Source organism: Somniosus microcephalus, chromosome 2 (genome assembly GCF_052327205.1).
Source record: "Somniosus microcephalus isolate GS21.2 chromosome 2, FLI_Smic_1.0, whole genome shotgun sequence".
NCBI classification, from domain to species: Eukaryota; Metazoa; Chordata; class Chondrichthyes; order Squaliformes; family Somniosidae; genus Somniosus; species Somniosus microcephalus.
In genome coordinates this window covers 155,052,079-155,074,075 of record NC_140988.1, presented here as the reverse complement: position 1 = coordinate 155,074,075, position 21,997 = coordinate 155,052,079, and the positions used below count along the sequence as shown (strand labels likewise).

General features: G+C 44.7%; 1 protein-coding gene across 3 annotated transcripts in view; it reads left to right on the top strand.

The window, feature by feature from the left end:
* klhl8 (kelch-like family member 8) overlaps positions 1 to 21,997 on the top strand; it is a 66,306-nt gene that overhangs the window by 33,007 nt on the left and 11,302 nt on the right. For all 3 annotated transcript variants that reach the window (XM_085964061.1, XM_085964058.1, XM_085964064.1), the window contains 5 exons: positions 801 to 944; positions 1,028 to 1,139; positions 11,928 to 12,096; positions 15,519 to 15,678; positions 18,667 to 18,868. In XM_085964061.1, coding sequence (XP_085820187.1) covers positions 801 to 944; positions 1,028 to 1,139; positions 11,928 to 12,096; positions 15,519 to 15,678; positions 18,667 to 18,868 — 787 coding nt within the window. The remainder of the gene's footprint in view (positions 1 to 800; positions 945 to 1,027; positions 1,140 to 11,927; positions 12,097 to 15,518; positions 15,679 to 18,666; positions 18,869 to 21,997) is intronic.

Genomic DNA, 21,997 nt, shown 5'->3' with positions numbered 1-21,997 from the left:
TACAAGACACATGTAAAGAGTGTGATGGAATATTTGCCACTTTGTCTGGATGAGTGCAGCTCCAACAACACTCGAGAAGCTCGACACCATCCAGGACAAAGCAGCCTGCTTGATTGACACCCCACCCACCACCTTAAACATTCACTCCCTCCATCACCAGCGTACCGTGACTACAGTGTGTACCATCTACAAGATGCACTGCAGCAACTCGCCAAGGCTTCTTCGGCAGCACCTCCCATAACTGCGACCTCTTCCACCTAGAAGGACAAGGGCAGCAGGCGCATGGGAACACCACCACCTCCAAGTTCCCCTCCAAGTTACACACCATCCTGACTTAGAAGTATATCGCTGTTCCTTCATTGTCGCTGGGTCAAAATCCTGGAACTCCCTACCTAACAGCAGTGTGGGAGTACCATCACCACACGGACTGCAGCAGCTCAAGAAAGTGGCTCACCACCACCTTCTCGAGGGCAATTAGGGATGGGCAATAAATGCTGGCCTTGCTAGCGACGCCCATGTCCCAGGAACAAAAAAAAACAAAAAAAATTGGTGTACATCATCAAATATTTACTTGTCTCAACTTATTTCTGCTTGCTCATGGCACATACACTGTGGACATAACTGTAACAGTACCAATAAATTATAGGGGAAACTTAATCTGAATAATTTGCAACCCCTATAATTTACTCAGTTTTGTATTGGAATTGAATTTAGAAATTTACAGTATTTTGTTGTCCTATCTTAGTTTTTTATATCAAACTGAGAAAAATCGGTGTCTATCTTTACTTTACTTGCTGCAGGTGTCTTGTTCTGTGTTGGTGGCAGAGGAGGAGCAGGTGACCCGTTCCGTAGTATCGAGTGTTACTCAATTAGCAAAAATAGCTGGTTCTTTGCGCCTGAAATGAACAGCCGGAGGCGACATGTTGGAGTCATCTCAGTGGATGGTGAATAATATTTGAAATAATACTCCATTTATATTTGATAAACTCGTAACATTTCTAATGGTTCTTGCTTTGTTGAACCACAGGAAAAATCTACGCAGTTGGAGGGCATGATGGAAATGAGCATTTGGGCAGCATGGAAGTATTTGACCCGCTGATAAACAAATGGATGATGAAAGCTTCCATGAACACTAAACGGTAGGGTTATCTTTAAATAGATGCATTTAAATGCTGGGTGCTTAGGCTTGATTTTAGTACAGTAATCTAAATCTCCAACTTGTGTAGTAAAATGCTGGTCCCCCTCAACAAGACTTGACTGCGTACTCATTTTCATTATCACAACTTGAAACCATAATCACTCCATTGATTTTTAGGAGAGGAAACGAGATGGGAGATGAGCCCATTTTCATGTGTGAAAGGATCTGATAGTTTAGGAACACTCAGCTTGTTCCAGTGCATCTGCTACCTGTATCCTATCCTGCACCAAGTCCTGCTCTGCTACCACTGCTGACCTACATCAGTTCCTGGTCCCCCAGTGCATCAAATTTAAATGTTTCATCCTTTTCTTTAAATCCTCAAAAGCCTTGGCCTTCCCTACCTTTGTAATCACCTGCAGCCCTACAACCCCCTCTCTGCAAACACTCAGCTCCTCTGACTCCAGCTTCTTCCTTCCTTCACCCCACCATTGGAGGCTGTCTTCAGCTGCCTAAATCCTACACTCTGGAATTCCCTTCCCAAACCTGTCTGCATCTTCACCTCCCTCTCCTCTTTTTAAGGCCCTCTTTTAAAAGTCACCTTATTGACCAAGCTCTTGGTCACCACTCCTAATCACTTCTTTGGCTTGCATCCATTTTCCTCACATCCGTGTGAAGCAGCTTGAGACCTTTTTCTATGGTGAAGGTGCTATATAAATTCTTCTACTTCTAGCACTAGAGATAGAGTCATAGTTATACAGCACAGAAAGCGTCCCTTCGGCCCACCGTGTCCGTGCCGGCCACCAAGCCCTGTCTATTCTAATCCCATTTTCCAGCACTTGGTCCGTAGCCTTGTATGCTATGGCGTTTCAAGTGCTCATCTAAATGCTTCTTGAATGTTGTGAGGGTTCCTGCCTCTACCACCCTTTCAGGCAGTGAGTTCCAGATTCCAACCACCCACTGGGTGAAAAAGTTTTTCCTCAAATCCCCTCTAAACCTCCTGCCCCTTACCTTGAAACTATGCTCCCTGGTTATTGACCCCTCTACTAAGGGGAAAAGTTCCTTTCTATCTACCCTATCTATGCCCCTCATAATTTTGTACACCTCAATCAGGTCCCCCCTCAGCCTTCTCTGCTCTAAGGAAAACAACCCCAGCCTGTCCAGTCTCTCTTCATAGCTGAAGCACTCCAGCCCAGGTAACATCCTGGTGAATCTCCTCTGCACCCTCTCCAATGCAATCACATCCCTCCTATAGTGTGGTGACCAGAACTGTACACAGTATTCCAGCTGCGGCCTAACTAGCGTTTTGTACAGCTCCATCATAACCTCCCTGCTCTTGCCTTCATTAGCCGAGGCATAGACTATAAGTATCCCGTATGCCTTTTTAACCACCTTATCTACCTGTCCTGCTGCCTTCAGGGATCTATGTACATGCACACCAAGGTCCCTCTGATCCTCTGTCCTTCCTAGGATCCTACCATTCATTGTGTATTCCCTTGCCTTGTTCATCCTCCCAAAATGCATCACCTCACACTTTTCAGGGTTAAATTCCATTTGCCACTGTTCTGCCCAACTAACCATCCCGTCTATCGTCCTGTAGCCTGAGTCTTCCCTCCTCGCTATTTACCACTCCACCAATTTTCATGTCATCTGTAAACTTACTGATCATACCTCCTACATTCATATCTAAATCATTAATGTACACTACAAACAGCAAAGGACCCAGCACCGATCCCTGTGGTACACCACTGGACACAGGCTTCCAGTCACAAAAACAACCTTTGACCATCACCCTCTGCCTCCTGCCACTAAGCCAATTTTGGATCCAATGTGCCAAATTGCCCTGGTACCCATGGGCTCTTACCTTCTTGACCAGTCTCCCATGTGGGACTTTGTCAAAAGCCTTACTGAAGTCCATGTAGACTACATCAACTGCACTACCCTCATCCACACACCTAGTCACCCCCTTGAAAAATTCAATCAAATTGGTCAGACATGATCTCCCACTGACAAAGCCATGCTGACTATCCCTGATTAATCCCTTCCTCTCCAAGTGGAGACTAATTCTGTCCCTCAGAATTTTTTCCAATAATTTCCCTACCACTGATGTTAGGCTCACTGGCCTATAATCCCCTGGTTTATCCCTACTACCCTTCTTGAACAATGGTACTACGTTAGCTGTTCTCCAGTCCTCTGGCACCTCCCCTGTGGCCAGAGAGGTTCTGAAAATTTGTGTCCGAGCCCCTGCAATCTCCTCCCTTGCCTTACACAGCAGCCTGGGATACACCCCGTCAGGGCCTGGGGATTTATCCACTTTTAAGCCTGCTAAAACCGCTGGTACCTCCTTCCTCTCAATACTAATTTATTCAAGTATATCACAATCCCCCTGCCTGATTTCTATGCCTACATCACCCTTCTCCATAGTGAACACAGGTGCAAAATATTAATTTAAAACCTCACCTACATCTTCCGGCTCTACACAGATTGCCACTTTGGTCTCTAATGGGCCCTACTCTTTCCCTGGTTATCCTCTTGCCCTTAATATACTTATAAAACGCCTTGGGATTTTCCTTTATTTTGCCCGCCAGTATTTTTTCATGCCCCCTCTTCGCTCTCCTAATTTCTTTTTTAAGTACCCCTCTGCACTTTCTATACTCCTCTAGGGCTTCCACTGTTTTTACTCCTTTATATCTGTCAAAAGCCTCCCTTTTTTTCCTAATCCATTCTTGTATGTCCCTTGACATCCAGGGTTCCCTGGGCTTGTTGGTCCCACCCTTGACCTTTACGGGAACATGTTGGCGTTGTACTCTCCTTTCTGAAAGACTCCCACTGCTCTGATGTGGATTTTCCTACAAGTAGCTGATCCCAGTCCATTTTGGCCAGATCCTGCCTTATCATATTAAAATCAGCCTACCCCCAATTTAGAACCTTTATTTCCAGTCCATCTTTGCCCTTTTCCATGACTACCTTAAATCTCACCGAATTATGGTCACTGTCACCAAAATGCTCTCCTACTGACACATCTACCACTTGCCCGGCTACATTCCCTAGAATTAGGTCCCATACCGCCCCCTCTCTTGCAGGACTTTATACATGCTGGCTCAAAAAGCTCTCCTGGATGCACTTTAAGAATTCCGCACCCTCCAAGCCTTTCACACTTTGACTATCCCAGTTAATATTGGGGAAGTTGAAATCCCCTACTATTATTACCCTATTATTTCTACACTTCTCTGAGATTTGCCTACATATCTGTTCCTCTATCGCCCCCTGACTGTTTGGGGGCCTATAGTACACCCCCAGCAAAGTGCTTGCCCCCTTTTTGTTTTTAAGTTCTACCCATATGGCCTCATTAGAGGAACCTGCTAAGATATCATCCCTCCTTACAGCAATAATTGACTCCTTGATTAATATTGCGACACCCACTCCTCTTACACCCTCCTCTGTCTCGCCTGAAGATTCTATACCCTGGAATATTGAGCTGCCAGTCCTGCCCCTCCCTCAACCATGTCTCTGATAGCAACAATATCATACTCCCATGTGTTCATCAACACTTTCAATTCATCTGCATTACTCGCAAGACTCCTTGCATTAAAATAAATGCCATCCAGCCTTGCCATACTCCCTTGTGCCGTTACATATTTGCTCTGCCTTCCAGGCTTGTAGTGTCCGTGTGTTGATAGAGACGCTGAAGACAGGAGTTGGTTCATAGGTGTTTACTAAGCAAAGTCTGGAGGGGTACTAACGGATATAACACAATATACAGGCTTATATAGCCCGAGTGGCCATTACCGGCATTACAGCACATATGGGGCTCTTAAAGGCACATACTCTACAATTCCTCCCCTTTTAGCTAACCAGTACATCATATTTTAAGTAATTATTAATTACATGTTATAAGAAAAATAATATACACATTGCTGTAGTTAATTAATTATAAGTCAGTCTCTCTGGAGGCTTCCTGACTCGGTCCGGATAACGCCTCGGTGGTGTAGTAGTTTCTGGTGGTGTAGTAGGTTCTTTTGGCAAGGCTGATTCGGCTTGAATGCCAGTGTCGGGTTCATCGGGTTCCAGTATCACTGGATCGGAGGTAGATATGGGTATCTCTACTTCATCGTTAGGCATATAGAGTTGTGGTGTAGGTTGTCCCTTTTCGGATGACTCTATGATTTGGTCAGCATGGCGCCTTATTATGCTTTCTCCGATGTCCACGGTATACATCAGTGGTCCTAGTCGTGTGCAGATAGTTCCAGGCTGCCATTTCTTGGTACGGTAGTCCCGGGCCAAAACTTGTTGACCTATCTGGAAGGTTCTAGTTGGCCTTTCATTCATGCCTTGAAACTGCCGGTTCTCCACGTCCCTTCTGATGTTGGGCTTGACCAAATCCAGCCGGCATCTTAGGTTTCTATTGAAGAACATCATGGCGGGAGTTTGGTTGGTAACCGTATGTGTTGCATTCCTGTATGCGAACAAGAAGTTATCCACCTTGTGCTGAAGTTTTATGTCTTCATTACCCATGGCCTTTATGGCCTTCTTGAAGGTCTGGACAAACCTTTCAGCCAATCCATTGGTGGCGGGATGGTATGGGGCGGATGTGTAGTGCTTAACCCCATTGTTTTTTAAGAACTTCCTGAATTCTTCGGACACAAATTGCGGTCCATTATCAGAACAGATCTGTTCCGGCAGCCCATTCCTGGCAAATGTGGTCCTTAATACTGTGATGGTTTTTTCCGTGGTGGTGGAGGACATCTTTATTACCTCCGGCCACTTGGAGTGTGCATCAACCGCGATTAAGAACATTGAGTCCATAAATGGACCAGCAAAGTCGATGTGTACCCTTTACCAGCGAGATGAGGGCCACTCCCATGGATGTAGAGGGGCTTGTGGTGGAGCGTTTTGGACCTTCTGGCATCCTAGGCAGCTCTTGGTCATTTCTTCGATGTCTCCATCGATACCTGGCCACCATACAAACGCCCTGGCTAGGTTCTTCATTTTCACTCCACCCAGATGCCCCTCGTGAAGTTCCTTTAGCACTTTATCCTGGAGTTTGGGTGGAATCACCACTCTGGATCCACACATCAAGGTTCCTCGGCACACTGACAGCTGTTCTCTTCTTTGCAAGAATGCTGGCAACAGTGGTTCGCCATGTGCTGGCCATCCCTTCACTGTTAAATCGTAGACCCGTGAGAGAGTCGGGTCATTTCTCGTTTCCCTTTCAATGGCAGAATTTGTTACTGGTAGACATTCCACTATGGTAGAGTGGAACATCTCCACTGGGTCTACTGTAGGTGCCTCTTCTACCGTTGGCAATGGTAGGCGCGATAAACCGTCAGCATTCCCATGCTGTTTTGATCCTTTGTATTCTATGTTGTATTGGTGTGCCCCTAGAAAAAGGGACCACCTCTGTAGCCTTTGCGCTGTCATAATGGGAACACCCTTTTTAGGGTTGAATATGGAGATGAGGTGTTGATGGTCAGTCAACAAGGTAAATTTTTGTCCGTGTAGGTAATGGTTGAATTTCTTCACTCCCCATACGAGGCTGAGTGCTTCCCTGTCGATTTGGGCATAGTTACGCTCAGCTGAGTTCAATGAGCGTGACGCAAAAGCTATCGGCCGTTCCGAGCCATCAGGGAATTTATGCGATAATACTGCTCCTATGCCGTAAGGGGATGCATCGCACGCCAGTCTGATTGGCAGTGATGGGTTGTAATGAGCCAACACTTCCCTGGACGTGATCAAGCCTTTGCATTTATGGAAGGCACGTTTACAGTCTTCGCTCCATTTCCAAACTACTCCCGTTTGTAGCAGTGCGTTAAGAGGGTGCAGAACCGTCGACAAGTTTGGTAAAAATTTATGATAGTAATTTACTAATCCCAGGAACGACCTTAATTGTGAGACATTTTCAGGCGCTGGGGCCTTTACGACCGCTTCAATTTTTTCAGGTGACTTATGCAACCCTTCTTCGTTAATGACATGGCCACAATATGATATTTGTTTCTGGAAAAATTCGCACTTGGGGCGATTTGCTCGTAGGCCCCGTTCTCTCAGCCTCGTGAGCACCTGCTCCAAGTTGGCACGGCGCTCGTTGTCGTTTTCTCCTGTTACAAGGATGTCGTCTAGGTAGCATTGAGTCCCCAGAATCCCTTGGAGGACTTGCTCCATAGCTCTTTGCCAGATAGCTGGAGCGGATGCTACTCCGAAAACCAGTCGATTGTACTGGTACAGACCTTTGTGTGTATTTATCGTGAGATTTTTTAGAGGCCTCTTCAACCTCCATCTGTAGATATGCCTGTGCCAAGTCAATTTTGGCGAAACGTTTCCCTCCGGATAGTGAGGCGAAAATATCTTCTATCCTCGGAAGAGGATACTGTACTGTGTGAAGGACCGGGTTTACAGTCACCTTGAAGTCTCCACAGATGCGAATTTTTCTCTGTTCTTCAGATTTATGATTCTTCAATGCTTTCTTCATGACTGGGACGATGGGTGTTGCCCACTCGCTCCAATCTATTTTAGATAATACGCCTGCCTTTTCCAAATTCTCCAGCTCTGCCTCGACTGCTGGACGAATTGCGTATGGCACCGGTCTTGCCTTAAAAAACTTGGGAATTGCTGCATCTTCCACTTTTATTGAGGCGGTGATGCCTTTCAAGGTTCCTAGTTTCTCTTGAAACACTTCCTTGGCGTTGGCCAAGATGTCTTTTAATCGTTCAGGTATGACGTTATCATTTTTTTCCTTACTGGTCACCGTCAGTGCCTGAATGGAGTGCCAGTCTAAACGTATTTTCCTGATCCATTCACGTCCCAACAGCGGTGGACCACCATCTTGTAGAACGTATAAATACAACTTCTGTATTTCCTTGCCGTTGTATACAACAGGCACCCTTATTTTTCCTTTGGGGTGTACTTTCTGCCCCGTATATGTTTTCAAGACAATGGATGTGTCTTTTAAAGGTATATGCGGAAATAGCCGCTCGTAATCCCGTCGATTTATGACGGTCAGAGCTGATCCTGTATCTAGCTCCATTTTAACTGGGGACCCAAATGGTCTGGTAATCTTCTTTGGCAATTACTTTATGTAATTTGAGAGAGCTTAGTCTCTTGTTCCCGGAGTCGCTATCGCTCTTCTGGTCTTCGGAGCTACTGTCCGTCATCATTTGTACCTTTCTGTGCTTTTCCTTATTGATTCTTTTCCTGTTAGTGGATTTTTTGTTTCCAGATCGGCACACACGTGGAATGTGTCCCATCTTTCCGCATTGCCTGCATGCTTTGTCCTTGAACCAGCAGTCCCTCTGGTCATGGGTGGATCTGCCGCAGCGATAACATCTCTCGAAACCTCGTGTCATTTCATGGGTGCCGAAGTCCTGTGGCCTTTGCTGTATCTCTGCAGCTCCTCTTGCACTGAAAGCCTTGTCCAGTGTTAAATCTTTCTCAGAAAATAGCCTTTTTTGTGTTCCTACACTTAGGAGACCGCAGACGAATTTGTCTCGCAGAGAATCTGCCAGTCCTGCCTCGAATTGGCAGTGTAGGGTATCAACAATCTCCTTAAAATTCTTGTCCATCGGTTCGGCTGGAGTGATTAAGTTTCGTAACTGCTTGTATGTCTTTGCGCCCATTAGATCCAGAAGTACTGAAGCTTTTTTCTCATCCTCTATTCCATTTGCAGTGCAATATACCTCCACTCTTTCCACATATGTGGTCCAATCCTCTATCTCGTTATCAAAAGCATCAATATTGCCAGAATTAGGCATCTTAGAAAAGATATGGCGCTTCCCGCGCTTTTCTTTTCTACAGAAAAGATATGGCGCTTTCCCGCCGCTGCTGCCGATGACAACGCTGTTTCCCGCGGTTTCTGTTCTTTTTTTATTTATTTATTTACAGTTGGCGACTCGTTCCCACCGGACTTTCTCTGTAGGTCTGAACGCCGACCTGCTTGCAGCCGCGGCCGTCTCCCGAGTGCTCCCTCCCCGTCTGTTACTGCTTGCCTCTGCTTCCGCTGCTTGGCCCAGCTGTAGAGCCAGCCGCTGGAGCCCCAGCCTGACGCCCAGGAAGGATTACCGCAGTACCTGCCACCAGCTTGGCCAGCTGGTGAAACAACAGCTTCTTTCACTTCGTGATTCCTCTGGACGCCAGAGGAATCGATGTCCTTGAGGTGCTGCCGAATTGTAGGTAAGTCCGTTTCCACTTCGTCGCCACTGTAGTGTCCGTGTGTTGATAGAGACACTGAAGACAGGAGTTGGTTCATAGGTGTTTACTAAGCAAAGTCTGGAGGGGTACTAACGGATATAACACAATATACAGGCTTATATAGCCCGAGTGGCCATTACTGGCATTACAGCACATATGGGGCTCTTAAAGGCACATACACTACAAGGCTGACTTGTTTTTTCTCTATATTTGGCTGTGCATCACCCCCTACTATAGCTCCACTCCATATCCCATCCCCCTGCCAAGTTAGTTTAAACCCCCCCACCCCCAACAGTACTAGCAAAGCTCCCCGCAAGGATGTTGGTCCTGTTCCGGTTCAGGTGCAACCCGTCCGACTTGTACAGGCCCCACCTTCCCCAGAAGCAGACCCAGTGATCCAGGAAACTAAAGCCCTCCCTTCTGCACAACTCTTTAGCCACGCATTCATCTGCTCTATTCTCCTATTCCTATGCTCACTAGCACGTGCACCGGGAATAATCCAGACATTACAACCTTTGAGGTCCTGCTTTTTAATCTACCTAGCTCCCTAAATTCTTGTTGGAGGACCTCATCCCTCTTTCTACCCATGTCGTTGGTACCAATGTGAACCATGACCTCTGACTGTTCACCCTCCCCCTTCAGAATGCCCTGCAGCCGTTCAGTGGCATCCTTGACCCTGGCACCAGGGAGGCAACATACCATCCTGGAGTCACGTCTGTGGCCACAGAAACTTCTATCTGTTCCCCTTACGATAGAATCCCCTATCACTATTGCTCTCCCACTCTTTTTCTTCCCCTCCTGTGCAGCTGAGCCACTCGTAGTGCCACGGACTTAGCTCTTGCTACATTCCCCTGAGAAACCATCTCCCCCAGCAGTATCCAAAGCAGAAAATCTGTTGGAGAGGGAGATGGACCCAGGGGACTCCTGCACTACCTTCCTAGTTCTTTTACTCTGTCTGGTGGTCACCCATTTCCTGTCTGCCTGTGCACTCTTTACCTGCGGTGTGACCACCTCGTTAAACGTGCTATCCACGGAGATCTCCGCTTCGTGGATGCTCCACAGTGACTCCAGCCCCAGCTCTGAAATGCGGATTTCGAGTAGCTGAAGCTGGAGACACTTCCTGCACATGTGTTCGCCCTGGACACCTAAAGTGTCCCTGACTTCCCACATAGCACAGGAGGAGCACTCCACACAGTCGAGCTGCCCTGCCATGTCCTACCCTTAATTTACTCCCTTTACTTCCTTTAAATTAAAGAATATTAAATACACTAGGGACCTTACTTCCCTTTAAACACTACTTACTCTAAACTAGAGACCTTACTTTGACTTTAACGACTGGACTGTAGAAATACTCACCAGGTCCTACTTGCCAATCAGCTCCTTCCCTGGTTGTGACGCCACTTTAGCGGTTTCGCAGTTGTTGCTGTTTGACTGCTCCTGCTCTCGGACTCTTTCCTTGGTGTACAGTAAGAACCAATTCCTACAGGGTGAAAAGTTAGGAAAAACAAAGGTAAAGCAAGGGAGCTCCTCCTTCCACTCTTCACCTAACTCCTCGACTCACCCAACTCGCAGCACTCTGTTTAAACCGCACTCTTTCTCTGCGCTCAGTCTCCACCCAGGGCCGCTCTTGCTGCTGCCGCTGCTGCTACTACAACTGCTGTAAAATGTCTCAACACCACCTTTAATGCGGCAATTGTGAATGCAACACGGGCTGGAAGGCAACCATCTAAATTTGCAAGTTTTCTGTTTATTGGTGCTTCACTAGCTAAAAGAACAGTTACAGCCTAGTTTAATGTACACTAAACTAAAATAGTCCCAGGAGAAATTTTAGGAGCAAAAGCAAAAATTAGCGAGCGCCTCTAACACTAACCTACAGAATTACTACGCATTTGGCACCTGTGTGAATTGTAAAGCACAGGAATTTCATTCCCTTGGTGTCAAACTCGCCAATTGACTTGTCCAAATGCCAGGCTATGATATTACAGCTGATCAGAGTGATTTGCATGGCAGCAAAAGAAACCCCAATGGCATTGTACAGTAAACGGGCAAAAGATATAGTGAAATATTCAGAAAATCAGGAAATTATAGGTTCTGGTGAAAGCAAAGTCCTTTACAGCAGGTTTGTATTCTGTTTTGCCGTTTCACCTCTTTTAAAACAGACTTTCTGCAAAATTACAATTTGGGCTTTTTGTTTCACAATTTTAATTTCTTCAGTTGCACCGTAATTATTCCCACTCCTCCTGGTGGACAGGCTACTAGTACTGGAGAATGAAATAATTTAACATTTGCCAGCCAGTGACCGCATCATCAGCTATCCAATGTAGTGTGTGCACATGTCAGATGTTGGACAGAGATTACTTGCATTATCCATAATGTGCTTAAATATATACCTCCAAGTCATTTTCTACTTCACCGCAATGTATGCTTTTCAGTTTCCCACACTTGCTGCCCTAATGGAGTTTGTAAGCGTACTCTCCTGAAGTTATTGAGTGAAGAACACAAGAAATTGTTGCTTTTTTTCCCCCAAAGTTTGTTTTTGTGTGTGTGCATGATATAATTTATGAATAAGTTGATTGTGATTTTAATGTCGATGTGATTTTGATATCTACAGGAGAGGCATTTCTCTGGCATCCCTTGGGGGCCCAATTTATGCTATAGGAGGTCTAGATGACCATACATGCTTTAGTGATGTTGAGAGATATGACATTGGCTCTGACCTGTGGAGTACTGTGGCAGCAATGAACACACCAAGGGGTGGTGTAGGTTCAGTTGCGCTCAGGGTAAGCACTGCATTATTTCTTAACTTTCACAATTTTGTGTTCCTAGATATCTTTATTTCTGAACATTTCTAGAAGATTATTAGAACAATTTAGATATTAACATCAACAGCATACCACAATGCAGTGAAGACTGTTTCTGGAATACCTTGAAAAGTTATGAATATGAACCATAAAACTATAAAGAAAAAGCAAGAAAAGCACTGGGGTTCATTTCTAGAGGGATCGAATTGAAAAGCAGAGAAGTTATGTTAAACTTGCATATTCTAAAAAGGATATAGAGGCACTGGAGAAGGTGCAAAAAAAAAAAAAAAAAAAAAAAAAAAATTCACAAGGATGATACCAGAACTGAAAAGTTATACTTATCAGGAAAGATCAAACAAGCTGGGACTCTTTTTTTCTCTGGAAAAGAAAAGACTGAGGGGTAAACCTGATCGAAGTCTTTAAGATTATGAAAGGGTTTGATGGAGTAGATGTTGTTTCCACTTGTGGGCAAGACCGGAACTAGTGGTCATAAATATAAGATAGTCACTAATGAATCCAATAGGGAATTCAGGAGAAACTTCTTTACCCAGAGAATGCTTAGAATCTGGAACTCGCTACCACAGGGAGTACAGGAAACTTTCGATTTACCGGCACCTAAATAACCGGAAATGTCGGTTAACCGGCAAAATTCAGGAGTAGGTTTTACTTCATATTTATTTGCCTTCTTCCATCTGTGCTGTGCAAGGGTGTAGCTGCAGCTGTTGCTAAGCTACAGAGACGCTTGAAACTTGCGTTCATTGTTCTACAGTTGTTGCTAAGCAACAGGGTATGTTGCTTTATACGGAGCTGTCAGCTCTTCCTATCTTTTACTATAGCATTCGGTTATCCGGAATTTTTGATGAACCGGCACCACGTCGGTCCCGTCCGTGCCGGATAAAAAGTTTCCTGTAGTTGACATGAATAGCATAGATGTATTTAAGCTAGATAAGTACATGAGGAAGAAAGGAATAGAAGGATATGTTGATGGAGGTTAGATGAAGAGGGGTGGGAGGAGGCTACTGTGAACCACTGGCATGGACCTGTTGGGCCGAATGGCCTGTTTCTGTGCTGTAAATACTTTGTAAAAGAAATCCAGGCATTTGAATTCATTGTATGGTGTTATTTCAAGGGAACTCCTGATGAGGATGCAAGTAGGGTTGCCAATCCTTCCAGATTGTCTGGGAGTCTCCCAGAATTGAGGGGGCCTCTCCTGGACACTGCTGCTTGCAACCCGGGAGAAAAGGGGAACTTTGTGCCTGTGCGTCTCAGACAGACTCAAGAGGGGAGAAAACCTAGGAAATATGGCAACAGTGATGGTAAACTCAGCTGATAATTGGGAGGGTGGGAAAGGCTCTGCATGGGGAGTATGAATTAAAGCTGAAAAATTCACCTTCACCCCTGCAGCATTCCAGTTTTCCCCTCAATTTAAATTACCTGTGCGGATTTTGAAAGGGGTATTGGGCCAGATCAGTCAGGTGAGGGCAATTGAGTGACCAGAAGAGAGAGGGGCAGGAGCAGGATAACTGACGATGGGCAGCTGCAGTGAGAAGTGATGGGGGGAAAAAAATAGGGAATGTCACATGATCAACTCTCCAGGAATACGTTCAACCAGAGTTAGCAATCCTAGATGCAAGTTATCCAATTCATTGGGCAAGACTTGTTCACTGGCAGCTGTCCTGGATTTGAACTGTGGCGAGAGCTCCTGAGACCCCACAAAGACATTGGGTCAGAAATTTGGGTCGGAGGCTTCCCGCGGGTGCAAGCCCCCAACCTGCACTTACCTAGCGCGCCGGCTGTTGCGCTGTGGGCCCACGTGGGATTCCGATCCTGGGCCTGCTCCAACTGCCAGCGCGCAGTGCTTGCGTATCCCAGGAGTGCAGTTAGTTCGAAGCGTTCCCTGGGATCACGTGGGCCATGGAGAGCCAATCGTAGCAGGGAATCTCTATTCATAGATTTGACAGGAAGACCTGTCAAATCTATGAATAGAGTTTGGCCCCAAAACATAACTAAAACTTCAAATACATTTTTTTTTAAATCACATTTTTAAAATAACTATAAATTACATAAATTTAAATTATTGTTTAAAAGTTATTTTTTGAAAAAATTAATTACAGTTTTTAACGGGGCTAAAAATAAACTTGCCTTTCTTTAAAGTATTTAAAAATAATAAACCTGTGGCAAAAAATGTTTTAATTTTACTTTATTCACCACTTACCTTGTTAAAAGCAGGCCTTGCAACTGCTTTTTAAAAGCATAGCTGCTGGAGACTTACCCTCCCGGAGAAACCTGTTTTTAAAAAAAAAAAACGGAAGTTCTAGGCATACGCGCTGCCTCTCTGGCGCACGCATTCGACCTGTGAACCCCTTCCTTTTAAGGGAACGGAAGTTCCGGTTTCATGCGCAGTGCATGCACGAAACCGGCACTTTCATTGGCCCTACGCGTGAGTACCCAGCGCGTACTCACCCGTGGGGACCCGAATTTCTGGCTCATTAAACTTACTAGGTTATATATTCAGACAATGCAACTGGTGTTGTTAAGGATATCCTAGTCCACATTATAGCTGAAAACATTGTTTTAATCTTATCTTGGACCTTAGTTGCAGGTAACCAAGATTGAATGTTCAATTTTTCAGACTTAAGCACACATTGGGGGTTGATTGGCTGGGAAATCAACTTCCTTGGTGTTTCTTTCTCAGCAAAATGGGGTAAAATCATGCTGTCTTGTATTTGAAGATCAAAGCCATGACAGAATGTTGCTTATCTTCTTTCCCATTTTAGGATTTTATCTGGTGTTTACTCTTTAACTGTAAGATGAGGATAGCGGTGCTGAAGCATCTGCCCTTTGCTGTTATGACGTGATGGTCAGTACTTGGCAATTCTAAGGAGCCTTTATCCACTGACCTGAGCCAGAAGGTTGAGTGATTTTGTTTTAAAAAATCTATACACTGTAGCGCCTTTCACAACCTCAGGACGTCCCAACGCACTTTACAGCCAATTAAGTACTTATGAAGTGTAGTCATTGTTGTAATGTAGGAAACAGAGGTGACAATTGGCTGCTGTATCTTTCAAAAGTCTTTGTGAGTCATGAACAGTCATAAACACAGGAGAAGAAAGCCATTTGCTTCTATTTATTGCCCTTTTTTAGGCTTTGGTCATCTATATTTTTTCAGTCTACAGTCTGAACACAGAAGCTTTAAAAATAGGGTTTTAACCCTATCACATCTTGTTTGCATCATTTCTGTTTTGCCTCCAGGCATCCCAAATTGTGTGAGCACAATGCTGAGCATCATCTGTTCTGTCTGCAACAATGATTCTTGCCTCCATGTGGCTTCCCACTTCAGCTCTTTTTCCTTTTTCCTGATGTGACTGCATCTTATCCTTTGTTCATTTCTCCACATTTAGAACTACGTGTATGCTGTTGGTGGGAATGATGGGGTGGTATCTTTGTCTAGCGTTGAGAGATATGATCCCTACTTGGACAAATGGACAGAAATTAAGGACATGGGACAAAGAAGGGCTGGAAATGGAGTTGGTGAACTAAATGGCTGCTTGTATATAGTAGGTGAGTATTAACTTTACATAATCAGCACACTTTCAGAAAATAAATGGTTCAAGATAAATATGAATTATGAGACGGTGTCTTAATAAATTTAGTAATTCCTTGACTGCCTTCATGTATCACCTTACGGCTGATTCAGGAAGACATTGGCTGAAACTGGCAGAAGGTACTCTGCTTGACTGTAGACAACACATGGAGAAAGAACTGAAGGGTGGAGAAAAAGATGGGAATATTACTAGAAGCTGTGTAGAGTGGAACCTACTTGCAGACATTTAAATATCCCAAATAACAACAGAAAATGCTGGAAAAACTCAGCAGGCCAGGCAACATCCGTGGAGAGAAAATAGTCGACGTTTCGGGTCTAACCCTTTTTCAAAACTGGAAAGGAAATGAAATAGATCGAAAGGCAGGGCTGCGACAGAACAAAAGAAGTGAAGAGCCATTAAGAGGTATTCAAAACGAGACAAGATGGTGATAGGACAAATGGAGACAAAAGACAGCTCTAGATTAGGTGTGAAATGTTCTGGCAGAATGAGAGACAGCTGCCATGTGGGAGAGAGAAAAAAAGTTGGGGGGGGAAAGGGCCAAAACAAAGATGTGGATAAAATATAAGCAAAAATGTAATGGGGGCCGAGGTTCTGATCTGAAATTGTTGAACTCTATGTTGAGTCCGGAAGGCTGTAAAGTGCCTAATCGGAAGATGAGGTGCTGTTCCTCGAGTTTACATTGAGCTTCCGTGAAACAATGCAAGAGCCCGAGTACAGTGAGGTCTGAGTGGGAATGGGGCGGTGAATTAAAGTGACAGGCGACCGGAAGCTCGGGGTCCCCCTTACGGACTGAACGGAGGTGTTCCGCAGAGCGGTCACCCAATCTGCGTTTGGTCTCCCCAATGTAGAGGAGACCGCATCGTGAGCAGCGAATACAGTATACTAGATTGCGAGAAGTACAAGTAAATCGCTGTTTCACCTGGAAGGGGTGTTTGGGGCCCTGGACAGTGGGAAGGGGGGAAGTATAAGGGCAGGTGTTGCATCTCCTGCGCTTGCATGGGAAGGTGCCGGGCGAAGGGGAAGGGGTGCTGGGCGTGATAGAGGAGTGGACTAGGGTGTCTCGGAGGGAGCGGTCCCTACGGAATGCTGAAAGGGGAGGGGAGGGGAAGATGCGTTTGGTGGTGGGATCACTTTGGAGGTGGCGGAAATGGCGGAGGATGATCCGTTGAATGTGGAGGCTGGTGGGGTGAAAGGTGAGGACAAGGGGAACTCTATCGTGGTTCCGGGAGGGAGGGGCAGGGGTGAGGGCAGAAGTGTGGGAGATAGAACTGACACGGTCGAGGGCTGTGTCAACCACAGTAGAGGGGAATCCTCGGTTGCGGAAAAAGGAAGACCTGTCGGAAGCACTAGTGTGGAAGGTGGCATCGTCGGAGCAGATGCGGCGGAGACGGAGAAACTGGGAGAATGGAATAGAGTCCTTACAGGAGGCGGGGTGGGAGGAAGTGTAGTCCAGGTAGCTATGGGAGTCAGTGGGCTTGTAGTGAATGTTGGTCAATAACCTATCCCCAGAGATGGAGACGGAGAAGTCGAGGAAGGGAAGGGAAGAGTCAGAGATGGACCATGTGAAGGTGAGGGAAGGGTGGAAATTGGAGGCAAAGTGAATGAAATTGTCAAGTTCAGGGCGAGAGCAGGAAACTGCACCGATACAGTCATCAATGTACCGGAAGAAGAGGTGAGGGAGGGAACCCGAGTAGGACTGGAACAAAGAGTGTTCAACATATCCCACAAAAAGGCAGGCATAGCTAGGACCCATGCAGGTACCCATAGCAACACTTTTGATTTGGAGGAAATGAGTGGAGTCAAAGGAGAAGTTGTTCAATGTGAGAACAAGTTCAGCCAGGTGGCGGAGGGTAGTGGTGGATGGGGACTGGTCGGGCCTCTGTTCAAGGAAGAAGCGGAGCGCCCTCAGGCCATCCTGGTGGGGGATGGAGGTGTAGAGGGATTGTACGTCCATGGTGAAAAGGAGGCGGTTGGGGCCAGGAAACTGGAAACTGTTAAAGTGGCGGAGGACATCCGAAGAGTCGCGGATGTAGGTGGGAAGAGACTGGACAAGGGGAGAAAAGATAGAGTCGAGATAGGAAGTAATACGTTCGGTGAGGCAAGAACAGGCTTGTTCCCAGTTGGCTACCAATGCAGTAACGCTGTTGCAACGTGATTACTATCTACTTGTAATCCAAATGTATGTAAGTCTAATCTTCCACTGTTTTGCCTTTAAGGAGCAATGAAATGCACCTTGTAGACCAATAGAAGCCAATGTCTTGTGGAATAAACAATTTTATCTCTCCCGGTACACCCATTATGAGCTCGCTCTTTTTTATAAAAAAAAAAAAAAAAAATTCCCCAAAAAACAAGTTGGGAGGGAAGATTCTGATGTAGAGAATTATGTAGCACATTCTGGTTCAGCTCCACTGTCTCCAGGATGAAGAAAATGCAGCACAGTCTTTGAATTGGTGTTGGATCTGCTGCTGCATTGATTTATTTTGTGTTATGTTTATTTGACTCTTGCACTAAAAGAATCTACCTACCTTTCTTTTACTTGTTTAAAATTTTGAGAATACAACTTTAATTTTCTTGTATACATGATTGTTTCCATTGTGTTTCTGCTTTTTGAAGTTAAAATACTTTCCTTTCCTTGACCTTCCTGTGGTGGGGAAGGAGGATGCAGTTCACTGCCAATAGCACTGTTGATTGGCAGCACTGTTGATTGACTGCCATGTTGTGTGCAACTGTGGCTTAGTGAAGAGCCTGTCATTTTTTGTTTCCCTTTAACTAACAGAGGTGGTTGCCTGAACTCAGTGCCTCCCTGCTGCCGAGATTGGGAACCTCTGATGTTGGAAAAGAACCTAACCTGCCGTGCAGTGATGCTTCACGCTGTGCCACCATTGCAGCAGCCGTTCTATATTTATCCCTTTGTGCCCATAGTGTATTTGTGCTTTTTGTTTAGGTGGTTTTGATGATAACTCTCCGCTCAGCTCTGTAGAACGATTTGACCCTCGTACAAACAAGTGGGAATATGTGGCAGAGCTGACAACACCCCGTGGTGGTGTTGGAGTGGCTACTCTAATGGGTAAAATCTTCGCAGTTGGAGGTCACAATGGCAATGTTTATCTGAATACCGTGGAAGCTTATGATCCGGTGATGAACAGGTAAATGTGTCTGTCTGGTTGCTGTGCAGGTATGTGGGGAAAAAATGTAGCATTATTGGCATGAGATTTTTATTTTCTATGATGAATGTTGTAATTTATTTTTGTAGCGTTGTCCATTAATGAGCATTCTAGAGAGGAAAACAATGACTTATCTACATCCTAAACTACTCCGTTTAGATAAGATGCAGCTTAATGCAGTGCAAGGCCCTTTACATTTTAAACTCAACCTTCAAAAAAGTCCCTCCTCTCAATCTCGCTTCAGATTTCACCTCTGCATTCCCCACTAGTATTGTCACAAATTTAATGTTAATTTCATACAAGTTGGTGTTAGGTTCCCTTTCTGAAAAAGGGTCCACATCTGCCCCTCCCTGGGATAGATTCTGTGCTCCAAAGTTTAAGGGCTAATTTTTGATTATTGCAGCCTAAGGTATAAAGATAAGTATACATCACCAAAATGCTAATGGAGAAAGAAAATGAATGTTTGCCTGATGGCTTTTTCCTCCCCCGGCATTAAAATGAATTGGAACGCCACCTCACCCACTACTGTATCACTGCAGTACCAGCATGCTACAAGTCACAACTTCTACACATTCAACTACTCTAACCCACTGACAGTGTTTTACAGAACATTTCCATAACTTGGTTGATACTTCACACTTCATTTAGAGCCATCGTCTGTTTCTTTACCTATCCTATTACTATCTCGTCTCACCTTGAATATCTCTTAATGTCTCTTCTTTCATCCCCTCCCCCATTTCCCAGCCTCCAAACTGCCTTTTGTTTCATTTCCTGCTTTTTCTCTCAGTTCTGTAGAAGGGTTTCAACCGAAACGTTGACTATTTCTCTCTCCATGGATGTTGCCTGGCCTGCTGAGTTTTTCCAGCATTTTCTGTTGTTATTCCATAACTTGGTTATTTGATGATCCAGGCCAATGTGTACCATGATGCCCCAACCCCTGCCCCATAGATGATGTAATCATCATGGTTCTTTGAGAAAATGCTTTATTTTTGGATAGTGAATCATATGGTACTGTCTTGGCTTTTGAAATGTATACACCGTATAAATGTTTTTAAAATCAGTGCCAGCACAGGTCACTTTATTTGCTAATTTAAAAAAAAAATCCATTCTTGCTAAGACATTTAAAAAAGAATTGATGGAAAATTTGTGACAAGACAAGTGCTATGAAATTACCTACATTGTGTTAAATGTTTTGAATTGATTGTTCAGACACTAAAAATTGCCAGTTCCTCGTAACAATTAATTGACCATATTTTACCCATTTGTGATCTAAGTGTTTGATGCTGCTCGTGCCTGCTACTGTTAAGAACACAAGAACCAGGAGTAGGAGCAGGCCATACTGCACCTCGAGCCTGCTCTGTCAATCAATCATGGCTGATTTTTTGCCTCAACTCCACTTTTCCGTCCTATCCCCATATCCCTTGATTCCCTTGGAGTCCAAAAATCTATTGATCTCAGCTTTGAATGTACTCAATAACAAAGCATTCACAGCCCTCTGGGGTAGAGAATTCCAAAGATTCACAACCCTCTGAGTAAAGAAATTTCTCCTCATCTCAGTCCTAAATGGCTGACCAGTTATCCTGAGTCTACGCCCCCTAGTTCTAGACACTCCAGCCAGGGGAAACAGCCTCTCAGCAACTATCCTGTCAATCCTCCTCAGAATCTTGGATGTTTCAATGAGATCACCTCCCATTCTTCTGAACTCCAGAGAATATAGCCCCGTTCTACTCAATCTTTTCTCAAAGGACAACCCCTCTCATCCCAGGAATCAATCTACTGAACCTTCGTTGCACCGCCTACAAGGCAAGTATATCCTTCCTTGGGTACAGAGACCAAAACTGCACACAGTGCTCTAGGTGTCGTCTCACCAAGGCCCTATATACCTGTAGCAAGACTTCCTTACTCTCGTACTCCAAACGCCTGCCTTGCAATAAAGACTAACGTACCGTTTGCTTTCCTAATTGCATGCTGTACCTGCATGCTGACTTTCTGTGATTCGTGTACAAGGACGCCTATATCCCTCTGCATACCAAAATTTACTAGTCTCTTTTTAAAAATAAATCCTGTGTTTCCACGTTCCACCACCTTGCCCACTCACTTAACCAGCCTACATCCCTTTTCAGCCTCTTTACGTCCTCCTCACAGCTTACTTTCCCACCCAGCTTTGTATCGTCAGCAAACTTGGATACATTACACTCGATCCCATCATCTTAGTCATTGATATAGATTGTAAATAGCTGAGGTCCGAGCACTGATCCTTGTGGCGCCCCACTAGTTACAACTTGCCAACCCAAAATTACCTGTTTATTCCTACTCTTTGTTTTCTGGCCAGTAATCAAAACTCAAATCCATGCTAATAAATTACCCCCAATTCCATGAAGCCTAATCTTGTGTAGCAACCTTTTATGTGGCACCTTATCGAATGCCTTTTGAAAATCCAACTACACTACATCCACTGGTTCCCCCTTATCTACCCTGCTAGTTACACCCTCAAAAAACGAATAGATTTGTCAAATGCAATTTCCCTTTCATAAAACCATGTTGACTCTGCCTAATATTATGATTTTCTAAGTTGTAAGATTCTCTTTGTGAGATCTTTTATTCTAAAAGATTCGACATTGACCCAAATTGGTAACGAGATTAAAACTTAATTTCTTGATTTTATTCAGTACAATCAAGGATCAACATCCCTTAGTGTTTTAATTAGCAGTGACAAAACATCGTCATACTACCCCGTTATGCCTTGGGTAAAAGTCACGGTAGGAATTGTCTGCACGGTCCTTTGAGTCCGCTATTCTCTCTTCTAGGTGCCAGGCCCCAGTCTTTTACAATTAACCCTGTCTGGGAGAGATCTCTATACCTTTTCTTTTCATTCAAACCTATGGAGTCTTATATTGAACCAATTATTGACTTACACTTAAAGTTCTTTATTTCCATAGGGTCTCCTGCGTCACCTGACCTTACCCAGGTTCATTCTTGTGTGGTTTCCCCGGGTAACCAATTTATTTTTAAAGAAACAAAGCATAAAGCAAGTTCTGTGCAGGCATTCTTCCTTATCTGTCTGTCTGCTGCACAGATTAATAGCGCAGATAGAAATGAACAGGTTTGATC